Raw genomic sequence first — 22800 nt, 5'->3', positions numbered from 1 at the left:
AGTGCTGCTTGTAGGGTATCATGTCTCATTTGTAGAATACAATATAAAGTGTAAAGAGGAGTATAGCAGACAAGTCATGGATGAATCCTAGCTTGGGCCTCTGTTTCTGATTTCTTCAAAGATCCTTGGCCTCATGATGGTGAGAAAGATGCTGGACTGGGTGTTCAGCCAACATGACCTGGCCTGGTTGGATGACATATTACCAGAAAAAGAAAAGAAAAAGGAGGAAGATAAGAGCAAGAAGAAGAAAGGGAAAGATGAGGTGGATAGTGATGAGGTAAGGCTGGATAAGTGTGAAGATGTTGATGATGATCTTTGATAACTATCTATAGGGGCCATATACATTAGGAACGTACATTACGTTAGATATTGGTAAAAAAAAACAACAAGCCGGTGGATTGACTGACCCAGCAGACAACCCCATTTAGGGGTGACTTTAAAGCTAATCACTTGCACCAGGCAAACAGTGCATATGTTTTCAGCTATTTAGTCCATAGTCAAGAGTTCTTAGAGTAAAATCCACTTCTCAGCACATTTACTGTACATACCAGAGGCTGCAGTTGAGGAATTGAGTAATTTTAGTAAATTGCCACCAGGTGGCGCTGTGTTTACCCATATAAATATAGAGCCAGTCTTTTGCCAAGTTCTGCTGAAGTATTTGAGGTCACATGAAGAATCTAATCCTAGTTCAGTACACACAAGTTAAACTGGGCAAACATTAAGGATTTCATAGCATGAAGTACACTACATTTAAATCAAAATCTCCTTGAAGACAGTAAAACACCTCTTTACCTTGCAAATGCATATTCTGCAAGACTTACAAAGTTGCAGAAGCTGAATACATATGGTACATGTCAAAAACTAGGAAAAGTGGACATCAGCACCATCCAGTCTCAGATTTAAAGTGTGTGAGAGACACCTAGGTACCTATGGGTGATGATTTCATAGATTTCTGCAGCCTCTTTAAAATAAGTCTTTATTCATATTCCTATAAAAACCTATGCATTTGGGGGAATAATACACATATAATAAAATATATATTTTTTAAAACAGACTATAATGACTACAAACCTCAATCATCACTTATCTTTGCATTAAACCAGTATGGCGACATTGTAACACTATAACACGCATAGCATTCAATGAGCGTCTTCTCTATTATAAGGTCTGTACACCTATCATTACATAGATCATTGTCTCACATAGAAAAAATATTTCATTTATCACAATAGATAAATAGAACGTATGTCCTATTCATAAATTATGGTATATGGAGAGTTTTTTTCCAGTGCATTTTATAATCGCATGAAAAACACACAAAAAAGACATACATAAAGCATATAGGGCCCATCAGGATGGGGCGTGACGTCTCACAGGTATAAGATAGATGCATTTTTTATATCTGTATTATGGGTCTCATGATCCGAACTGACAGCTGTCAGTATTTGGGCAAAAATGTGTTCATACTATGGCAGCCATACAATCATGTATACAAGAGGATGTCCACATGTATATGACAGTGTGTATAGGAAGCACATAAGAAGGGTATTCCATATTGAGCGAATATTGTTTATTGAAAACGCCTGAAATTTTCTAGATCACTGCTTGCTGTCATTAGGAACCTTCATCGTTCTCTTGCAGTGGACAATGATCTGTCCTGGTCATGTGACGGACACAAACGGACTGTACATTTAGTGCTATATATAATAGATACACTGCTCTACATTTCACCTACATACTCATACATAGTCATACATAGGGGTGAGGCAGAGCACTAGAGCTTTTGTCTGGATATAACTAGTGATTCATTCAGAGTGCTCCTTTAGGCCGGGTTCACGTGTGTAATTAAAACTGCATTCAATTTACTGCGACTGGTCTTTTTTTTTTTTTTTTTACTGTGCTTTTATGGCCCCATGATTTTTAAAGGGATTATCCAGCATTATAAAAAAATACAGCTACTTTCTTGCTAAAAAAGCACCACCCCTGTCCTCAGGTTATGTGTGGTATTACAATTCAGCTCCATTCACTTCAATGGAACTGAGCTGCAAAACTCCCACACAGCCCGGGGACAAGTGTGGTGCTGTTTCTAAAAGAAAGCAGCCATGTTTGTAAATCTTGGATAACCTTCTTAATGGTGCGTTCACACCTACAGGATCTGCAGCTGATTTTCTGCAGCAGATTTCAGTTAAATAACTGAACACAGCATCAGATTTGATGCTGTGTTCAGTTATTTAACTGAAATCTGCTGCAGAAAATCAGCTGCAGATCCTGTAGGTGTGAACGCACCCTAAATGTGAGCCGTTGTTTCTGCCATATTTCATCCATGGAAACCACACGGCTAAGAACCTTGATGAATCACATGCGGCATACTACTGCTATGTGTAATCCCAGCCATAGGGCAGCATCATACCCGCTCTCTGCAGCCGTACAGCCCTGATTTTATAGATAATCTGCTAACTTGCTTCTGCTTTTATATAGGAGAGAAGTGGCCATCCGGGGGCGCTGCATTCAGACTCCTCTGCAAATGGATCTGATATGGATCGCAGGTGGGTGTAAACTTAAGGCACATTTTAAGGCTGTGTTCACACCACATGTAAACTGTCACTGAACACAGAGGAATTTATTGGAATGAAATAATGGATGTAAAAATGGACATTGTATGCTGAGTCCGGGGAAGGAGTAGGGTGGCTTTGGGTGTGGCCAGGAAGGTGGGAGGGGTCACAAGGTTGGGGGGTTTGGTCAGCGGGAAAGGGGGCAGTTCACAGCTCTGCCCAGGGGTCCATAATGCTGTTATGATGGCCCTGTCCTATCTCAGGGTAGTATAAACTAGTGACAGAGAAGCTGCACAGAATGATGTATCACTTACATTGTTCTGTGCAGCTGATCCAGAGATATCCTCCTGACTAACATGGACAATAAGCATTCCTCTCCATTATGTGCATGAGCTCAGTAGTCCTGGATATTCATAAGCACCAGCTCCCTCTGCCCACCAGCTGCTGGTTGGCAGTTGTCTATCTATACTGTGTATATATACAGTATAGATAGACATCTGGAGAGTGGAGGGTGGAGGGAGTGGGGCAGTACAAAGCTCATTCTCCTACATATTAGGAGAACGGCTGGACAGAATGATGTAAGTAATACACTGATCTCTCCAGCATTTCTGACACTAGTTTATGCTGCCCTCATTTACTGCAGCATAAACCTAGTAACAGATTCCCTTTAAGGCCACAATTATAACAGCTATAATAATACGTGTGGTGCTGGTGCTTGTTTTTGGCTGTTTTATAGCTGTAAAAATTCAGTTTATTTTGGTGCTTTTAGTAAAAGAAGATGAGATGTTGGTGCATTAATGGTCCAAGACATTTGAGAATTGCAGCCTGATATGCATCATCCTCCATAAAAGACTGTGAACACAGCATACACCATAGTTTGTTAGTCATGGTCCGGTCACAGAGGTTATTGAGAATGTAATATCTGCTTACATCTGCATTCAAAGAACTGTGCAGTAGGGATTGTATGTCTGGCATCTGCTTTGTACATCTCCTGTGTGCGGCCAAGAATACCGGGCAGATTGAGTAATCCTCTCTCATAGTTACAGTGTAAGCTTAGATCAGGCAGTCCTCAAGCGCACCACATTTATCACAGTGGCCTATACTGTACACCATATTTGTTGCATCTTCAGACACTTATCTTACTTTACATCACCTATTGGTTAATGTTACATTTCAGGCCAAGTATCTCTCACTATTAGGGGTAGTCTCATCTCAACTAACATAGTTAAGGCCCTATTCCACGGAACGATTATCCTCCGTATTCGGCCGATATCGGCCGCTACGGACGATAATCGTCCCGTGGAATAGAGTTCATGTCGGCTGATCGTTGCAGTCGCTTGTTTTTCAACAAGCGACTGATATAGCAGCGATCTTCTGCCGTCGCTCCGTTGAATAGGAGCATCGGCAGCAGATGCTGCTATATCCTATGGGCTGCCTGGGCGATCAGCGATCACCTGGGCAGCCCCCCCCCGCAGCTCCCCGCCGCCCCTCCCGCTAGCTGCCGCCGCGTACAATCGCGGCGGCAGCGACCGGGGAACGAGGAGCAAACGAGCGCTGAGAGCGCTCGTTTGCTCCTCTTACCAACCCGTGGAATAGGGGCTTTATACTTGTAGGACTAGTCAACTTAAAGTGAATGTACCATCAGGTACATTCACTTTAACATGACCCACGGATAGATCGGCACCAGGGGCGTAACTACCACTGTGGCAGCCATAGCAGCTGCTATGGGGCCCACCACATCAGGGGGCCCTGTTGCCTGTTCCTGAAATACACTGGGCCTCCTATTAGGTGGCCAAGCGGGCCTCCCAGGTTCTGCAAATGTCCCTTTAACGGCAAGCACTCCTGAAGAGCCCTTGCAGTTATAACTAGACTTGATGGCTGAGTGGTCAGTCGGGAATGGGGGCCCCAATCAAAAATTTGCTATAGGGCCCAGCCATTACTAGTTACGCCCCTGATCGGCACCCTTATGGTTAACTACATAGGTGCTGGAGCAGACTACCTTTTGCTTAACCCCTAATTTACTGCAGTGTGTAAGTGACCCAAAGTTCAGAAGACAAGGAGATATCTGCTTTACTGCTGGTACACTGATAACCCCTGAACTCAGCACGGAGCTCTAAACATTTTCCAACTAGGCAGGCAGCTAGAACAGAGGTCAGTGGGTTATCAGTGCAGAGATTTCTTTGTCTTCTGTTTGTTAACCTTTTTTTTGTGTTGCAGCATGTAAGTAAACTTACCTCTCCGGTTCCAGCGCCGGGTCCCGGATCGCGCCGCCCCGTTCTCCTGTCCTGCTGTCGCCTTCTGGTCTGAGCTGTGGTTTGAGACGTGACGTTTCAAGGCAGCTCAGTCATTTAGCGGTCGTAGTGGAGTCCCACCTCGGCTGCTAAATGGCTGAGCTGCCTTGAGACGTCACGTCTCAAGCCGCAGCTCAGACCAGGAAGCAGCAGCCGGACAGGAGAACGTGGTGGCGCGATCCGGGAGGTAAGTGACCGGCAGCCTCTATATCCACCCCCTCCCCGGCCATACCCTAAAAATAACCCCAGCCTAGAGTACCTCTTTAAATTCAGTGGGGTCCATTGGGTTTCCTTCTGGTGCGTGGTTAACTTTGCAGGATTTGAGAGGACAGAAAAATGATGGCATGCAGCGACCTGGCAGAATTGTGAAACTACAATGTAAAAGGAGTACTCCAGCGACTTTTTTTGTTATTTTAAATTAACGAGTGTCAAAAAGTAATATAGATTTGCATGTTACTTTTAATTAAAAATCTCAAGTCTTTCAGTACTTATCAGCTGCTGTATGTCCTGCAGGTAGTGGTGTATTCTTTCCAGTCTGACACAGATCTTTCTGCTGCCATCTCTGTGTCAGGAACTTTCCAGAGCAGCAGAAAATCCCTATATTAAACCTCTCTTGCTCTGGGCAGTTCCTGACATGGACAGAGGTGGCAGCAGAAAGCACTGTGTTAGACTAGAAAGTATACACCACTTCCTGCAGGACATACGACAGCTAATAAGTACGGGAAGACTTGGGATTTTTAAATAGAAGTAAATTACAAATCTTTATAACTTTCTGACACCTATTGATTTGAAAGAAAAAAAAAAACATTTTTCCGGAGTACCCCTTTAATGCATTCTACTTTTCGGGCACTTTAGCGGATGAGCAGTCACCAGTCTATCATTTGAAGTTTGTTTTCTATTTTTATAGATATACGGATTAAACACTGTATATAAGCTATGCAGCTTTCCAGTGTATTTTCAGCATACTGTATATACCAATGTTGGCACAATTACAGTGCGGAGGTGTGTAGTTACACTGCTCTGTGCACCCAAGTCAGTGCTCATCTACTGAGGAATATTGAACTGCACCAGACAGGTGACATAAACTATAAGTCAGTGCTTCTTGATGGCCTTGCCCCACTTATTCCAGCTCAAAAAAGCATCACAAGAAAGTGGGTCGCACGTGATCAATACAATGTTGATGCCAGATGCAGTGATGCATTCTTTGCGTTGACTCCTTTCTCCTGATTACCGCTGTAAAGATCTCTGTTTGCTGTCAGTGTATGGAAGACTTCATTATTATTGCACTGTAGTGAGTCCTGCTCTTGTCTCAGCAGATATTGGCCAAGTTGGGTTGTACAGGATTACAAAATGATGGATGCTTTTTACCTCAAACAGCGCCACACCTGTCCACAGGTTGTATGTGGTATTGCAGATTAGCCCAATTCACTTCAATTGAGCTGAGCTGCAATACCAGGCACAACCCATGCACAGGGTGGTGCTGTTTTGTAACAGACACATTTTCTAATCCTTAAATGTTAACATTAATGTCTTGTGTTAAGGAAATAGCTAATACCTAAAGCTTACCATATACTGTACACACATGACTAACATTACTATGTATATGTTGTTCCAAGTGATACCCACACTATAGATGAGTGGATTTACACATCACTTCTACTCTAGACATAACAATTGACAGGAATTCACATTAAAAGGGGTACTCTGGTGAAAAACTTTTTGTTTCAGATTAACTGGTTTCAGAAAGTTCTATAGATTTGTAAATTACTTCTATTTAAACATCTCAAGTCTTCCCATACTTATCAGCTGCTGTATGTCCTGCAGGAAGTGGTGTATTCTTTCCAGTCTGACACTGTGTTCAGACAGAGATTTCAGCAGAGAGCACTGTGTCAGACTGACGAGAGAACAACACTTCCTGCAGGACATACAGCAGCTGATAAGTACTTTAAGACTTGAGATTTTTAAATAGAAGTAAATTACAAATCTATATAACTTTATGAAACTAGTTGATTTGAAAGAAAATAATTTTCACCGGTTAAAGGGGTTATCCAGGCTTACAAAAACATAGTTGCTTTCTTCCAGAAACAGCACCTCTCTCCAAATGGGTGTGGGTTTTGCAGCTCAGTTAAATTGAAGTGAATTGGAAACAGTTTTTTTGCCAAAAAGTACCTGTGCATTTTAAAATTCTGTATTACCCCTTTAAGTTAACCACATATATTTCTATTAGCTTTGATTTTCCTTATTGATCTTCCCTCCTTAGCATTACTCTGCACCTGAAGATCTCCTGCCCTTCATCTCCGGCTATCAGCTATCCCAGAACTGCAGCCAGCGCTGTCCCACAAGTGAAGATCGAGATGGATTCCGAATATGACGACTCTGACATAGAGAAGAATCCTAGAGATCGGGGCAGTGAAACCACCTTATAGCAGTGGTAACAGATCCCGTCTGCCAGGCTACAACGTCCTCCACGTCCTGGAACTGGGATGGGATGTGGCACCAGGGCATCTGACACTGCCTATGTACAAAGGACTTTTGTGATTTATGGTTTTCCTAAAAAGGTCAAAGCAATTCTTTATACAGAAGCAAATCCTCCACCTGTTCTCTGCCGCTGGCTACTTCAGGTCCAGAATCGTTCCATCTGGTCTGGTCTTACTGTATAGGCAATGTAGGCACCTGCCTAGGGCAGCACTGATCATGGGTGCCATAGAAATTCTCTTCTGTTGACTTATTTATTTTATTACTTTCAACCTTCTGTTCTTGCTCACTCTCTCTTATCGGTAAAATAATAGAGGGGAGATTAGTGTACTGGATGGAGAAAGAGGATTTCTTTTAAAGGGGTTATCCAGCCCTACAAAAACATGGCCACTTTTCCCCCTCTCGTCTCCAGTTCAGGTGTGGTTTGCAATTAGGCTCCATTTACTTCAATGGAACTGAGTTTGAAACCCCACCCAATCTGGAGACAAGAGAGGTGGGAAAGCGCCCATGTTTTTGTAGGGCTGGATAACCCCTTTAAGTATGTCCACGACAGTCGGCTTATACCACAGTTATATGACATGGAAGATGATTGTATATTTCAGTGTGTAAAGCTATAGTTGTGTCTTCTTCATATTAGATCAATTGCTGTAATGATAATTGATGGCCGGAATAAATGTAATGATGGTCTACATGGATTTTTCCCTTATTCATAGTGTTCTGAGCCCATTATGACTCTGTCCAGTTCTTCTTGCTGGTAATGTTACAGGTATTAATATTAGCGCAGATGATGAGATGATCACCAATGGCCCCAGTTGCCATGCCCCTGAGCAAGGTTACACTATGTATTAGATAAGGTGAGAATTAAATGTGAAAGGGGCTGATCACCAAGAAAATATATAACTGGTGCAAGAGATTTGTAATTTACTTCTATTGAAAACAATCTCCAGTCTTCCAGTACGTATCAGCTGTTGTATGTCCTGCAGGAAGTGATGTATCCTTCCAGTCTGACACAGTGCCCTCTACTGCCACCTCTGTCCGTGACAGGAACTGTCTAGAGCAGGAGAGGTTTTCTATGGGGATTTGCTACTACTGCTCTGGGCACTGCACTGTGTCAGACTGGAAAGGATACACCACTTCTTGTAGGGCATTCAGCAGCTCATAAGTACTGAAAGACATCAGATTTCTAAATGCGTTCAGAAAGTCTTCAGACCCTTTCACTTTCACATTTTGTTGCAGCCTTGTGCTAAAAAAAAAAATCATGTTTTCTACATCATTTTTCAGAACAGATATAGGACTATAGGACACTCATATAGGACAGAGGCATAGCTAGGATTCATGGCGCCCCATAGCAAAAAACTGTATGGGGCCCCCCTCCCATATATATCACTGGGTCACTTACACACTGCAGTACATAAGGGGTTAAGCAAAAGGACACAGGAGGCTCTTATCTTCCCTGGGCCCCCTCCCTCCATGGGCCCCATAGCAACCGCCTTCCCTGCCTCTATGGTAGCTACGCTACTGATATAGGATAACATTTAATCTTGGGATAACCCCTTTAACATTGTGGACTCTATTAGAAAACAAGGTTTGCATAACCAGGACAACCACTTTTTGGCTACTTCCTAAGGCTATGTTCACACTACGTAAGTTCCGTAGAAATCACGCCCGCTGTTACAAAGGCTGCGATTTCTGCAGTATTTACGTAGTGCTGCAGGCTGAGGTAATCCCGGCCGGAGTGTAGACACATGGTATACACTCCAGCCGGGATCCCTAGCGGCGCTGTGAGAAACTGACATGTCAGTTTTCTGCGGTCGCTATTTCACTGAATAGCGCCCACAGAAAACCCTGGCAGCTCACAGAATGGAGCGTGCGGCTCCGGCCGCACGCTCTTTTGTGTGCAGTGGGGAGTTCTGATGTGGGTGCGCACGGATGTACCCGCATCAAAACTCAGCGGCGCTAAAGATCATCCAGCCGGTACTGCAGTACCGGCCGGGATGATCTTTTCTGAGACCGGCCGTTCCTTGACCCGGCCGGGTCACAGGGTGTGAACATAGCCTAATGCTGGATAGAGTGAGGACACAGTATGTCTGGGTATTTAACAATATAAAACCTACTAACAGTCCACCCATCATACATTATGTGCAGACATAAATTAAAAAGGAAATGATAGAATCTGTATCTAAGTTGTGTAACATATGCTAATATAATATTCCTGTTACATAAGGGTCATTACATATTGCAGCCTCAGATGAACCATGATCTGCAGACAGGCTGTGTGCAGTGTTTATATGGCAAACCCCCATCCAGATCAACCGGTTCCTGTAATCTGCAGATGTCTGTTCACATGAGAGTGTCTATTACATTCACTGGCTGTGGACTGAGTACATGACCTGTATCATGACCTTACAGGCCACCAGCTTATGGCCATATCACAGAAGTTTTCTACATGACTTTTGGATATGAGATGGACCTCTTCCGCTTGAAACAACTCCAACAACAATAGACAAAGACTATAAAATATACTTTTTTTGGTGTTAAGATCACAGCTTTATTTAAAGGAGAAGTCCGGCCAAAATTAATTTTTGATATGTTGTTACTTATGAAAAGTTATACAAATTTCTAATGTACATTAATTATGGGAAATGCACATATAGGGCTATTTCCCTTAATTTAGTAGATCAGGAAGTGTTAGAATTCTCTCAGATCCAGTGACGTCACAACGAAAGGTGTAATTCCTATGGAGTGTCCAGCAGGGGGCGCTCTCTATATAGAAGTCTATGGGACTTTATTGTTTCTATGGATTTCTATGTAATGTAATGTAATGTAGTGTAGTGTACAGTGCTTTATTGAATGAATACATCTATGAAATACTTTGGGGAGCAAGTGTCCTTGCTCCCCAAAGTATTGCATAAATGTACTCATTCAATATATTAGGATATCACAGTAAGCCCGCCGATCCGCCGCATTCCCGCCGATCCGCCGCATATACACTGAACTACAGCTCCCATCATCTGCTTATAGTATGAGCAGGTGTCGGGAGCTGTAGCTGGGTTATGGCTGACTTGCCTGCCGCCGCTGATGCCACTGCTTATGCCGCTGGGCGCAGGGTGAGCCGCTCAGGACACAGGAGCGCTCCCCCCTCCGCCTCCTTCTTCCGGGAACCTTCTCCCTATAGCACTGCTGACTCCCTGCCTGGCCGCCGCTCTCCGCTCACATATACCGGCTCCCGATGCTTCCTGGTGTCAGCACTGATGCATCGGGAGTTGGTATATGAGAGCGGTGGCCAGGCGGGGAGTCAGCAGTGCTATAGGGGAAAGGATGCCGGAAGGAGGAGGAGGAGGGAGCGCTCCTGTGTACTGAGCGGCTCCCCCTGCGCCCGGCGGCATAAGCATTGGCATCGCAGGCAAGTCAGCCATAACCCAGCTACAGCTCCCATCACCTGCTCATACTATAAGCAGATGATGGGAGCTGTAGTTCAGTGTATATACGGCGGATCGGCGGGAATGTGGCGGATCGGCGGGCGGCGGATCGGCGGGCTTACTGTGATATCCTAATGTATTGAATGAATACATTTATGCAATACTTTGGAGAGCAAGGACAATTGCTCCCCAAAGTATTCCATAGATGTATTCATTCAATAAAGCACTGTACACTACACTACATTACATTATATTACATAGAAATCCATAGAAACAATAAAGTCCCATAGACTTCTATATAGAGAGTGCCCCCTGCTGGACACTCCATAGGAATTACACCTTTCGTCGTGACGTCACTGGATCTGAGAGAATTCTAACACTTCCTGATCTCCTAAATTAAGGGAAATAGCCCTATATGTGCATTTCCCATAATTAATGTACATTAGAAATTTGTATAACTTTTCATAAGTAACAACACATCAAAAATTAATTTTGGCCGGACTTCTCCTTTAAAGGACAAGTGCCATGAAAAACTTTTTCCCAGTAAATGAAGCACATTACAAAGTTATATAACTGTGTAATATGCTTCAATCACCTATCTGCCTCCCTTCCCTGTCTTTTCCCCCCCTCCACCCCCCACCAGGAAGTGTCCTGACTCACACAGACCTGATTACTGTTGTCACCGTCACCAAGCTCTTCTCTCAGCTCCTTCTCCTGTTACACTAGCCTCCCCCTCCCCTGCCTTGTCAGGTGACAGGCTTGCTCAGCTCCCATTGGCTGAACAACTGCAAGCCATCACTTGTCACATATCACTTGCTTATCTTCCCTCCCACTGACTCCGGCACATAGGCAGCTCCCCCCTCCCCTCATACCCTCTCTCCTGCTGCCGGACTCAGTGAAGGAGTCATGTCACTAGAGAAGATAAGCTGAGCAAGCAGAGTCACCTGACAAGGCAGGGGAGGGGGAGGCTGGTGTAACAGGAGAAGGAGCTGAGAGAAGAGCTTGGTGACCGTGACGACAGTAATCAGGTCTGTGTGAGTCAGGACACTTCCTGGTGGGGGGTGGAGGGGGGAAAAGACAGGGAAGGGAGGCAGATAGGTGATTGAAGCATATTACAGAGTTATATAACTTTGTAATGTGCTTCAATTACTGGGAAATAGTTTTTCATGGCACTTGTCCTTTAATAATAATATTTGGTTTAAATAGCACTAACCTACTCTACAGCACTTTACAATTCTGGGATGGATATGGAAGGCATGGGGTTTCAGCCATATTGATTCATTGTATTGATTTCTACACTGATTCTCTAATGTTGATTACATTTCCCATGATGGGGTCTCATCATTGCAGCTCCCCTAATCAGGCCGCTCTAATCCCCTGGGGGCAGCAGTCGGCAGCCTGAGCTGCTGAGACTCATAAGTAGGTTGGGGGTCAGTTAACATTACATGCAGTTTTTCTGTGTTTTCTTATTCAAAGTGTGATAAATATTCCATTAAGCTTTGCTGTGATTTTTCCAAAATGATGCATATTATTGTGATTTGTGCAATTACAGTAAAATACCAACACTTTTGCCACACATTTTTGGAAAAATCATAGTAAATCATGTGAAGTCTCAGGAGAGGTGTATAATAGAGATGAGCGAACCGGGTTCGGGTTCGAGTCGATCCGAACCGAACCCGAACGTTCGGCATTTGATTAGCGGTGGCTGCTGAACTTGGATAAAGCTCTAAGGTTGTCTGAAAAACATGGATACAGCCAATGACTATATCCATGTTTTCCACATAGCCTTAGGGCTTTATCCAACTTCAGCAGCCACCGCTAATCAAATGCCGAACGATCGAGTTCGGATCCACTCGAGCATGCTCCAGGTTCCCTCATCTCTAGTGTATAACTATTCTAAATTCCCCCACAGACCACCCCTGGACACAGCACAATCAGAATCTCGGACTCGACAGGATATGAGGCCAGAACGTATACAGGGAGTGCACTGCTAGTCATTTTTACTGCCCACATAAACCCCTTTAAGGACACACTCTAAGTCTCCCCACACAATATAATGCTTCACGCACAGTATAATGCCCTCAAAGTGCCCTCATGCTGTATCAAGAATCCCAAAACACACAGTTATCTTTTAATATTATTACCACCATACAGTGAATACATATTGCCTCCATACTGCTACTGAACAAAACAGAAAATCATTACCAATGATACCACCACATAATACTGCCACACCGTGACAACTATTACTACAGACCCTATAACAGAGTGCAGTTACATCCAGTGACTCACAGGGGGCGTCTTCTCTAATCAGAGTCATTCACTTTTTCATTTTCTCTCCATGCAGCCTGAGCCACCTGCTGCATCACATATAGTAGTTAGGCCCCTATATAGTAGTTTGTAATCTCTGTGAAGCCCCTACATAGCAGGTGTCCCCTTCTGTGCAGTCCTCATATAGTAGGTGACCCCCTTTTTGTGCAGTCCCTTATTATAATACCTTCAATGTAGTCCACTGTAGTAGATGCCCACTCTGTGTAGTCACCATAGTAGAGAACCCCCCAACTCCTCAGTGCCCTAAAGTAGGTGCCCCCCTCTGTGTAGTCCCCATAGTACAGACCCCCCCTTTCTGTCCAGTACCTATAGTAGATGCCCTCTCTGTCCAGTCCCTAAAGTTGATGCCCCCCATGCAATCCTGTATAGTTGATGCCTTTCTCTGAGCAGTCCCCATAGTAGATGCCCCCTCTCTGTGTAGTCCCCTTATAGTAATGTCCCCTGGTTTACTCCTCTTATAGTAATGTCCCGCCCATAAGGTCCCCCATGTGTAGTCCACCTATAGTAATGTCCAATGTCCCCTGTGTATTCCCCTTATAGTAATGTCCCCTGGATTACTCCCCTTATAGTAATGGTCTGATATCGTAATGGCCCCCTGTGTAGTCCACCTATAATAGTGGCCCCCTGTGTACTCCCCTTATAGTAATGGTCCCCTGTGTATTCCCCTATAGTAATGGTCCCCTGTGTAGTCCTCTCATTGTAATGGTCCCTGGTTTATGCCCCTTATAGTAATGCCCCCCCCCCACCTCTGTGAGGTTTCCTATGTGTAATCCGCTTCTAGTAATGGCCCCTTGTGTATTCCCTTATGGTAATGGCCCAACATAGTAATGACCCCCTGTGTATTCCCCTTATAGTAATGGCTCACTGTGTAGTCCACCTATAGTAATGGCCCCCTTTGTAGTCCCCTTATAGTAATGGCCCCCTGTGTATTTTTTTTTTTACCTCTATAGCAGCCAGATTTTGATTCCATACAAATGGGACATGTGATGTGCGCATGAGCCCTAAATCTCATCTTTTTTTTGTACAAAAATCCAGGGAAAGCCCCTAGAGACTGTTACAGCTAAAAATCTTTATCTTGGTTCACTAAATCTAATCTGTTTGATGTTCCTGTTGAAATGTTACAGCCAGGATATGATGGACAGATGGTTGTGTGCAGTGTTTACACAGCAATGCAACATGGAATAGAAAAACTCTAGAGTCCACTCTCTGAAACAGAACCTGATAACCTGCTTGGAATTATCAGTAAGAGAACGTAGTGATGATGTACATTGGGGATGACCGGTCAAGGACAAAACCAATAGGTATAACTTTTCCTTGAGTAAAACAAATAAAATCTTTGAAGCCGATATTACATGTTCATAGGTAAAACATTAGATAAGCACCTAGGTGTTTTATATACTCATAGAATTGTCCGATTGCTGCAAAACTTACGGTTGTGACACTGGGCCACAAGAGGGCGTAAAACTGATTCCCCAGTTGCCATGACATAGCCACTGCTCCTAACGCCTCCTAACTGCTCGGTCAGCCACTCCAGTCCTTGGAGATACTTATACGTTTCCTTGGTATGCTTAGCCATCCTATTTATTAGCTATCAAGCATTTATGGGACCATCTGAGACACTAACTTCATCAACCTACAAGTGTGCGGGATCAGCAGGCCCAGCTGCTACATCTGTGGGCAAATGTGCTGCAGAATTACATACAGAACCTGTCTCCTCCATACTCGACTGTATCTAATCTTGTATCCAGGCTGAAGGTGCCCAATAGGGTACTAAAGCCTCCTATCAATTGTACAATTTTCCTGCATACACATATAGGGGAGATTTATCAAACATGGTGTAAAGTGCTATACAAATAAATTAAAACTGGCTCTGTTGCCCCTAGCAACCAGATTCCACCTTTCATTCCTCACAGACTCTTTGGGAATTGAAAGGTGGAATCTGATTGGTTGCTAGGGGCAACTGAGCCAGTTTCACTTTACACCATGTTGGATAAATCTCCCCCATAATGTATATATAATATATTACTGTGTTTTATATATATATATATATATATATATATATATATATATATAGTTTATAATATGCTTACTTTTCTAGGTGAGAGGTCAAAGTTACCTCACCCGCCACCTTATCTCTTGACCAAAGCCCAGGTGCTGTAGCCGAATTCCGCTGCGGTGGAGATATAGTATGTGGAAAGCGTTACACAACCCATTCATTTCAGTCTAAAATGTACGTCTATTTCTTCTATTACATCCCATTACACAATGTCCAAATAGACATGGACCTTTACATCAATGTAGGTTACTAGAAGTGTGACGGACAGGGTGATTGCCTCACTGACAGATAAGCCATATGTCTGTACACAAATGAGATAAAAAGCTCCTGAAGTGCAAAGTGATGTCTAGTACCAAGTGCTATAAAGTATAAGGTAATTGTATCACTATATGCTGGAAAAGCAATGGATCGTTTAGTGTTACTTCCAATAGGGATGTATAGTATGATAGTCTGGGGGCTCTTCTTGCAGTGACATACCGAGAAGAAATGTCAAAATGAGTGGTTATAAACAATTCAAAAAAACATAAAATATAATAAAAAATGTATTAAAGTATATAAAAATATAAGTCAAATTAAAGTATATTAAATTATATAAACTACAATCAAACAGTTTACTATGTGTGTGTTTGTTTTAGGGTTAAACATACCACATAGATCATCTTTTTTTTTTTTTTTTCTTTTTACTAGTCAGATACTGAAACATTCTTTTTTTTTCTAATAGATTTCCATTTTCTGGTTGTAATTAACATTTTATTGACTGTTATTATGGGGGAAGCCATCATATCTGAGCTGCTTTTAACAGCATTTAGGAATATGCATTAATGCAAGTCCAATGGGCACAGGCAATTATAGACAGAAGGTCTCCTGTTGACATGAATGGGAGAAGCTACTCTGCATACTCTGTGACCTTTGAAGAGGTCATTCAGCAGGGAGGAGGAAGCTGGGCTGTGAGCTTCATCTATTGTCTTATTGTCGATCGAACTCTGTATGACTCACATTGTGAGATGGGGAGCAAGTCGGCCAATTACCCTCATAGTGCTGATGCCAGAAAGAGAGGAATCATCTGTCAATATGCTGCTGGAAGTGGGGAAACTGTTTGAATATTCGCTGCACTGTAATGAAGCAACCTGCTTCATTATAGTGCCGCAAATAGTCAAAGACGAAACATGGAGCGTGTGTACAAGGCCTAAATCCTTCCCTTCTGAAGCCTTTGCCAATAGGCTTGATCGAACAGCGGAAAAAGCTAGGTTCTCGAACCTAGACGGACCTTCCGCATTTGATTCCTGATGCCTTCACGGTCCGTGCGGAAGGAGGAGACATCCCGAGGACCGCCTGGAATTCTGGGATTCAGCCTAGGTAATAGATAGACCTAGATCATATTTGCAGAAATCAATGAGGACTAGACATGCGCAGATTTAGAGTACAAACGAATCACTTTGTTATCTCGGCAATCTGCTTATCAGCCGGCTACCTTTGAAGTCCATGCCAATCCACCACTGGTGCCTGGAAAAGTTGTATCCAGTCCTGGAAAACTTTTTTTCCATGTAAAACACTTGCAATTAAAGGGGCTATCCCAGTGCTACAAAAACATGGCCACTTTCTTTCAGAGACAACACGACTCTAGTCTCCAATTCAGGTGCGGTTTGCAACTATGCTCCATTTACTTCAATGGAACCGAGCAGCAACCCCCCCCCCCAGGGGCGGATTAACCTTACCATAGGCCCCAGGCTATTCACCAAGCCTGGGCCCCCCCACCCCACTGTAACTATGGCAGCACTAGCCTGGCGTTCATAGTACAGGACAGATAATTTCATGATGTCCTGATTTGTGCAAAATTGCCATAAAAAAAACTGTGATTTTTGCAAATCATGGTGGAAGTGTAGCCAGGAGACAGTACACCACTGAAAGTATAAGTCTTTTTGGGTGGTCATGGGCCCCCCAGGAGCTCAGGGCCCCGGGCTGCCGCCCGGAACGCCCCTATTATAATCCACTACTGCTCCCCCCCCCCCGCCCAAGCTGGCGACAAGAGTGGGTCTGTCTCTGGAAGAAAGTGGCCATGTTTTTGTAGCGCTAGATAACCGCTTTAAGTTTAAATAGTTTTCTTTAAATATGTGTTGTGTGTTTTTGGCACATTCTAGAGGTTGGTGTGACTTCACTGTGGTACACATCAAACCCCCTCTCTCTCTTTCTGAAGGTACCATTAACAGAGTGCAAATAACCCAGTCCTGGCATACGTGAGATAATACAGCTAGTCTACAGTGAGTCACCTAGCCACGGTGAGCATGCATTTCCTCTCTATAGAAAAAAAAAAAAAATCCCCACATAGACGTGACTGCTCTTGCTGCAACAGGAGATGTATTGTGCTTATAGGAAGGAGGAAGTAATGGGGGAACGTGCATGTGGCCGTTACTCACTGTAACTCTCTATATGTAGACTGCCAATAAAAAGAATGACAAGACATCCAATACTTCACTGCCTAGCTTCTTGTTTTAATAAAATAACATTAAGCTTTGTTATACGTAGCTATAGAACATTGTTGAACTAGAGGAGTTAGTGGGCTTTTTTTTATTTCGGATTTTTATTCTTTTTAACTTTACAACTATTCCCCCCCCCAAGACAGTCTGAGACCAACAGGTATCATACTGGAGCTGCCACTGCAAAACCAGTTAGGGGAGATATGGCTACACACCAAGTTTTTTCTCTTTGTTAAAAAGGTTGCCTGGGGAGCTGAAGACGGACGATGGTGTGCCAACATTGTGCAGCTATTGGAAATTGTGTGTATGTGTTTTTTGTCTGCATTCAATGATTGGGATTATGCCCAGTCCCCTCCATGACTCTTAAGGCTTACTTCATTCATAGGAAGTGAGCGACATGGAGCAGAAGGCTTCTGCAGGTTTCTACTCCCTGGAAAACTGCTATAATTAGACCAGGTGACCATTTGGTCCAAAGAAGTGCACCATGTTACATGCAACACCATGGAAGACATCACAGGGAAAAAATATAAAATTACTAACCGGTAATTTCTTTTCTTTGAGCCTATGACGGCACCCCTGGAGAGGACTACCTCCTCCCATTGGACAGGAAACAGGACCACTGGACCTTTAAAAGAAGCTCATCGCCCCACACACGCCAGTCTGTCAGCAAGAACCTAGGAGCGAAGGCTTAACAAACACACATGTAGAAAAAAACACAGGGCAACAAGTGTAACATGTGCTATGAAACTTAATTCTTAAGTGTTGAGTTATAGAAGAAATATCTTCTTTCCCCTATAACTATATATATACCTATATACATATGATCAATAAACTTAACTATGTTATGTCATCTATGGGTGGGTTTAGGCGGGGTGCCGTCATAGGCTCAAAGAAAAGAAATTACCGGTTAGTAATTTTATATTTTCTCCTCTCGCCCTATGACGGCACCCCTGGAGACTAGACTAGGAATACTCGCCTAGGGGGGGACCACTGCTTGTAGGACTCTACGACCAAATCTAAGGTCCTCCGAAGGAGAGAGTTGTAACCTGTAGTGTCTAAAAAATGTATGCGGGGAACTCCAGGTAGCTGCTCTACATATGTCCTCTATTGAGACTGCAGCCCTCTCTGCCCACGAGGTAGATACAGATCTAGTGGAGTGTGCGGTTATGGAGTTAGGAAGTTCTCTACCACTGACTCTATAGCATTCCTTAATGGCTTGTTTAATCCACCTTGATATTGTTTGTGAGGTGGCAGCCCTGCCCTTATTCTTCCCTTGGAAAGTTATTAAGATGTTATTATCTATCCTCCAGTCCTTGGTGACTTCGAGATAGTGTATTATAGCTCGTCTAACATCTAAACAATGAAAAGATGCTTCTCTGTCATTAGATGGGTTTATGCAAAAAGATGGTAGTATAACCTCCTGTGATCTATGAAAATCCGATACCACTTTAGGAAGGAAGGCCGGGTCAGGGGAGAGAGTGATTCTATCGTCTCTGATAACCATGTAGGGCTGAGTAATGGAGAAGGCTCTGATCTCTCCCACCCTTCTAGCAGAAGTAATTGCCAAGAGAAAGGCCACCTTCCAAGAAAGGAACTTGATGTGGATTTCTGATATTGGTTCAAATGGGGTTGATGTTAACCCTGATAGAACCAAATTTAGATCCCATGGTGGAAGTCTGGTTTTTATGGAAGGGTAAAGTCTCATTGCCGCTTTAATAAAGCGCTTGATCCAAGGGTGTTCTGCCAGTCTAACTTCATATAGGGCACTGAGGGCAGAGATTTGTACCTTAATAGTGCTGGGTCTAAGATGTTTATTGAGACCCTCTTGGAGAAAGCTCAAAATCAGAGGCATATTGGGTGGTTCTAGGACATTGACAGGGTGATCCACAAAACGGAGAAAGGTCTTCCATATTCTGAAATAAATCTCCGAAGTGACCTTCTTTCTGCTGGCAAGCAAAGTCGATATTACTTCCTCCGAGAGTCCTCGGTCCTTTAATAATTGCCTCTCAAAAGCCATGCCGTCAGATGGAGACTCTTTACTCCTGGATGGTATACTGGGCCCTGGTTGAGGAGATCTATTCGCTCCGGTAGAATCCAGGGATCCGCTAGTGACATTTTGCGTAGCCAGGTGAACCACACCCTCCTGGGCCAAAATGGTGCAATCAGTATAACCTGCGCCCTGTCCTGTCTGATCTTCCTGATGACTCGGGGCAGCAGTCTTATCGGAGGGAAGGCGTACAGAAGGCCTGTCTTCCATGATTGTGCTAGAGCGTCTAGAGCCAACGGCCTGTCCGACTGGCATAGGGAATAGAAGGCTCGGATCTTCCTGTTCTGTCGGGAGGCAAAGAGGTCTATTTGTGGGGGGCCCCATAGGTGGCATATTTGATGGAATACCTCCTGATTTAATTCCCACTCCCCTTGATGAAGTTGGTGTCTGCTTAGGAAGTCTGCTGTGTAATTGTCCACTCCCCTGAGATGCAGGGCTGACAGGGAGAGAAGGTGGAGCTCCGCTAGCTTGAAAATAAAGTGAGAGAGCCTCATCAGTTCTACTGACCTGGTGCCCCCCTGGTGGTTTAAGTATGCCACAGCCGTGGCATTGTCCGTGAGGATTCTTACATTTCTTCCCTGAATTACAGGAAGGGACTGTGTTAACGCCAGAAATATTGCCCTTAGCTCTCTGATGTTCTGAGAGTCCCGGGAATGCTCTGGGTTCCATCTCCCCTGGAGCACCAGGGAGTCTGAGTGGGCCCCCCATCCGTACGGACTTGCGTCTGTTGTTATCGTTAGGGGGTCTTGAATGTTCCATGGTAGCCCCTTGTTTAAGTTGTCCTTCTCTATCCACCAGGCTAGGGACCTGATAGTCTGTGGAGACAAAACAAATAAATCGTCTAGATTGTCCCTTTGTCTGCTCCAGACCTCTAATATCTGAGACTGTAATGTTCTCGAATGGTATTGACTCCACTGAATTGCTGGTATGCAGGAGGTGAGAAGGCCTAGTACAGACATAGCTCCTCTGATCGTAACCTCGGGGTGATCTATAAGCTCTTGGACCTTCTGGATGACTAAAGTTATCTTGTTCTCGGGCAAAAAGGATCGTTGGGATACTGAATCTAGGCAGATCCCCAAAAATTTGCAACGTTGAGATGGGGTCTTATTAGACTTTTCTTCGTTTATCTCCCACCCAAGCCTGGAGAACACCTCCTCTATTACTTCAATATCTGATGTAACAGATGGAATAGAATCACCAACTATCAGAAAGTCATCAAGGTATGGGATTATGACAATGTCCCTTTCTCTGATGTGGGCCATAACTTCTGCCATGACCTTGGTAAAAACCCTCGGAGCCTGTGAGATACCAAAGGGCATGGCAGTGTACTGGTAGTGAAGCACTGATCCCATCACATTCACAGCTACTCTGAGGAATCTCTGGTGATCCGGATGAATGGGTATATGGTAATATGCGTCTCTCAGATCTATTGTAGCCATGAAACAATTATGAGATAAGTTTAGAATGGCAGAAGAAATGGACTCCATTCTAAACTTCTCATAAGAGAGAACCTGATTTAGGGGCTTAAGGTTAATTATGGTTCGAAAGGAACCACTGGGCTTTTTAACCAAAAAAAGGGTCGAATAAAACCCCCTGCCCTTCTGTTCCTCCGGAACAGGGACTAATACTCTCTTGTCTACCAGTGATCTGACCTCAGATACCATTGCTGCCTGCTTCTCTGGATTAGAGGAAAGGTTAGTAATAATGAAATTTTCTCCTGGGGAGGACAAAAAGGAAATCTTAAGCCCATCTTTTATTATGTTGCAAACAAAATTACTGTTCGAAATCTTACACCATTCTGAACAGAAAGAACTTAATCGCCCTCCCACAGGAATATGGCGTCATTGTGACGGTTTCTTAGAAGTGTCACCACCTGAGAACATGAGACCTCTACCTTTTTTAGGGGGTCTCCAATCCTTTCTTCCAACTTGGGCACCTCCTCTACCTCTTCTGCCTCTACCTCTAGAAGGCCTGGAAGTCTGAGTAGAGACCAGAGGAAAGCCCTTTTTCTTGTCAGAGGCTTTCTCCAACACCTTCTCTAGGGCCGACCCAAACAGAAGATCTCCCTCACAAGGAACCGCACAGAGCTTGGCTCTGGAAGTTACATCTCCCTTCCAATCTCTAAGCCACAGTGTCCTTCGTGCTGAGTTGGAAAGGGCTGCCGATCTGGCAGATAGCTTCAATGCATCTGCAGATGCCTCCGCCATGAAGGATAAGGATCCTTCAATAATTGGAAAACTGGCCAGCAACTGCTCCTTACTAGCCCCAGATATGATTGGCTCCTTTAGCTGTGCTACCCAGATATCCGTAGCTCTAGCCACTGAGGTTGTTGCAATAAGAGGCTTAAACGTGGCTGTAGTGGCCTCCCAGTTCTTTCTTAAATAGACCTCAGCCCTCTTATCCATCGGGTCCCTCATAGATGCAGAGTCCTCAAATGGTAAGGCGTCTTTACGGGTTAACTTCGCTACTGGAGGATCAATCTTAGGTGCAGTCTCCCAAGTTACTGACTCTTCAGTGCTAAAGGGATATTTCCTCTTGTAAGCCCGGGGAACAAAGAATTTCCTATCCGGACGGGACCATTCGTTGGAGATCAGAGTCTTTATACTCTGGTGAATGGGAAAAACCGGACGTTGTTTAGGAGCTAAGCCTTCAAACATGATGTCCTGTATGGTTCTAGGCTGTGGGTCATCCTCAATGGCCATAGTTTGTCTAACCGCTTTAACAATACTGTCCACCATCTCAATTGGCATGAGCTTCTTAGCCGTCTCCACCACCTGGGTCTCAGTATTAAGAAGTTCTCCGGGCTCTTCTAGACCCGACAACTGTTCATCTCCCTCTATTTCCTCTTCCTCCTCCTCATATTGAGAGGGCGGGGCTTCACCACTCGGACCCGGCACCTCAACTGGGGCCTCATCCACAGGGATAATAACCTCAGGTGGGGCCAGAGCGGAAGTGGAAGGGAGAGAGGCCTGGGAAGAAACAGAACTCTTTTAAGGATGGATGAGTAAGCCGTCTATATAAGAGACATAAAAAAGTACACCTACCCGAATCTGTCTCTTAATAAGCCCCTTCATGCTTCTCAAAAATGCTGGCCCCTGATCATCCAGGACCCTGTTCATGCATCCGCCACATAATGCCTTAGTATAAGCACTACT

At 44.1% G+C, this 22800-nt stretch overlaps 1 protein-coding gene across 4 annotated transcripts in view; it reads left to right on the top strand.

Annotated features, from left to right (window-relative positions):
- SLC4A5 (solute carrier family 4 member 5) overlaps positions 1-7648 on the top strand; it is a 71882-nt gene extending 64234 nt beyond the window's left edge. For all 4 annotated transcript variants that reach the window (XM_069942630.1, XM_069942638.1, XM_069942621.1 and 1 more), the window contains 3 exons: positions 122-277; positions 2479-2546; positions 7104-7648. In XM_069942630.1, coding sequence (XP_069798731.1) covers positions 122-277; positions 2479-2546; positions 7104-7269 — 390 coding nt within the window. In that variant the 3' untranslated portion in view covers positions 7270-7648. The remainder of the gene's footprint in view (positions 1-121; positions 278-2478; positions 2547-7103) is intronic.
- Positions 7649-22800: the final 15152 nt, after the last annotated feature.

This window comes from Dendropsophus ebraccatus, chromosome 1, assembly GCF_027789765.1.
Source record: "Dendropsophus ebraccatus isolate aDenEbr1 chromosome 1, aDenEbr1.pat, whole genome shotgun sequence".
Taxonomy (NCBI): domain Eukaryota; kingdom Metazoa; phylum Chordata; class Amphibia; order Anura; family Hylidae; genus Dendropsophus; species Dendropsophus ebraccatus.
This window is presented reverse-complemented; position numbering and strand designations above follow the sequence as displayed.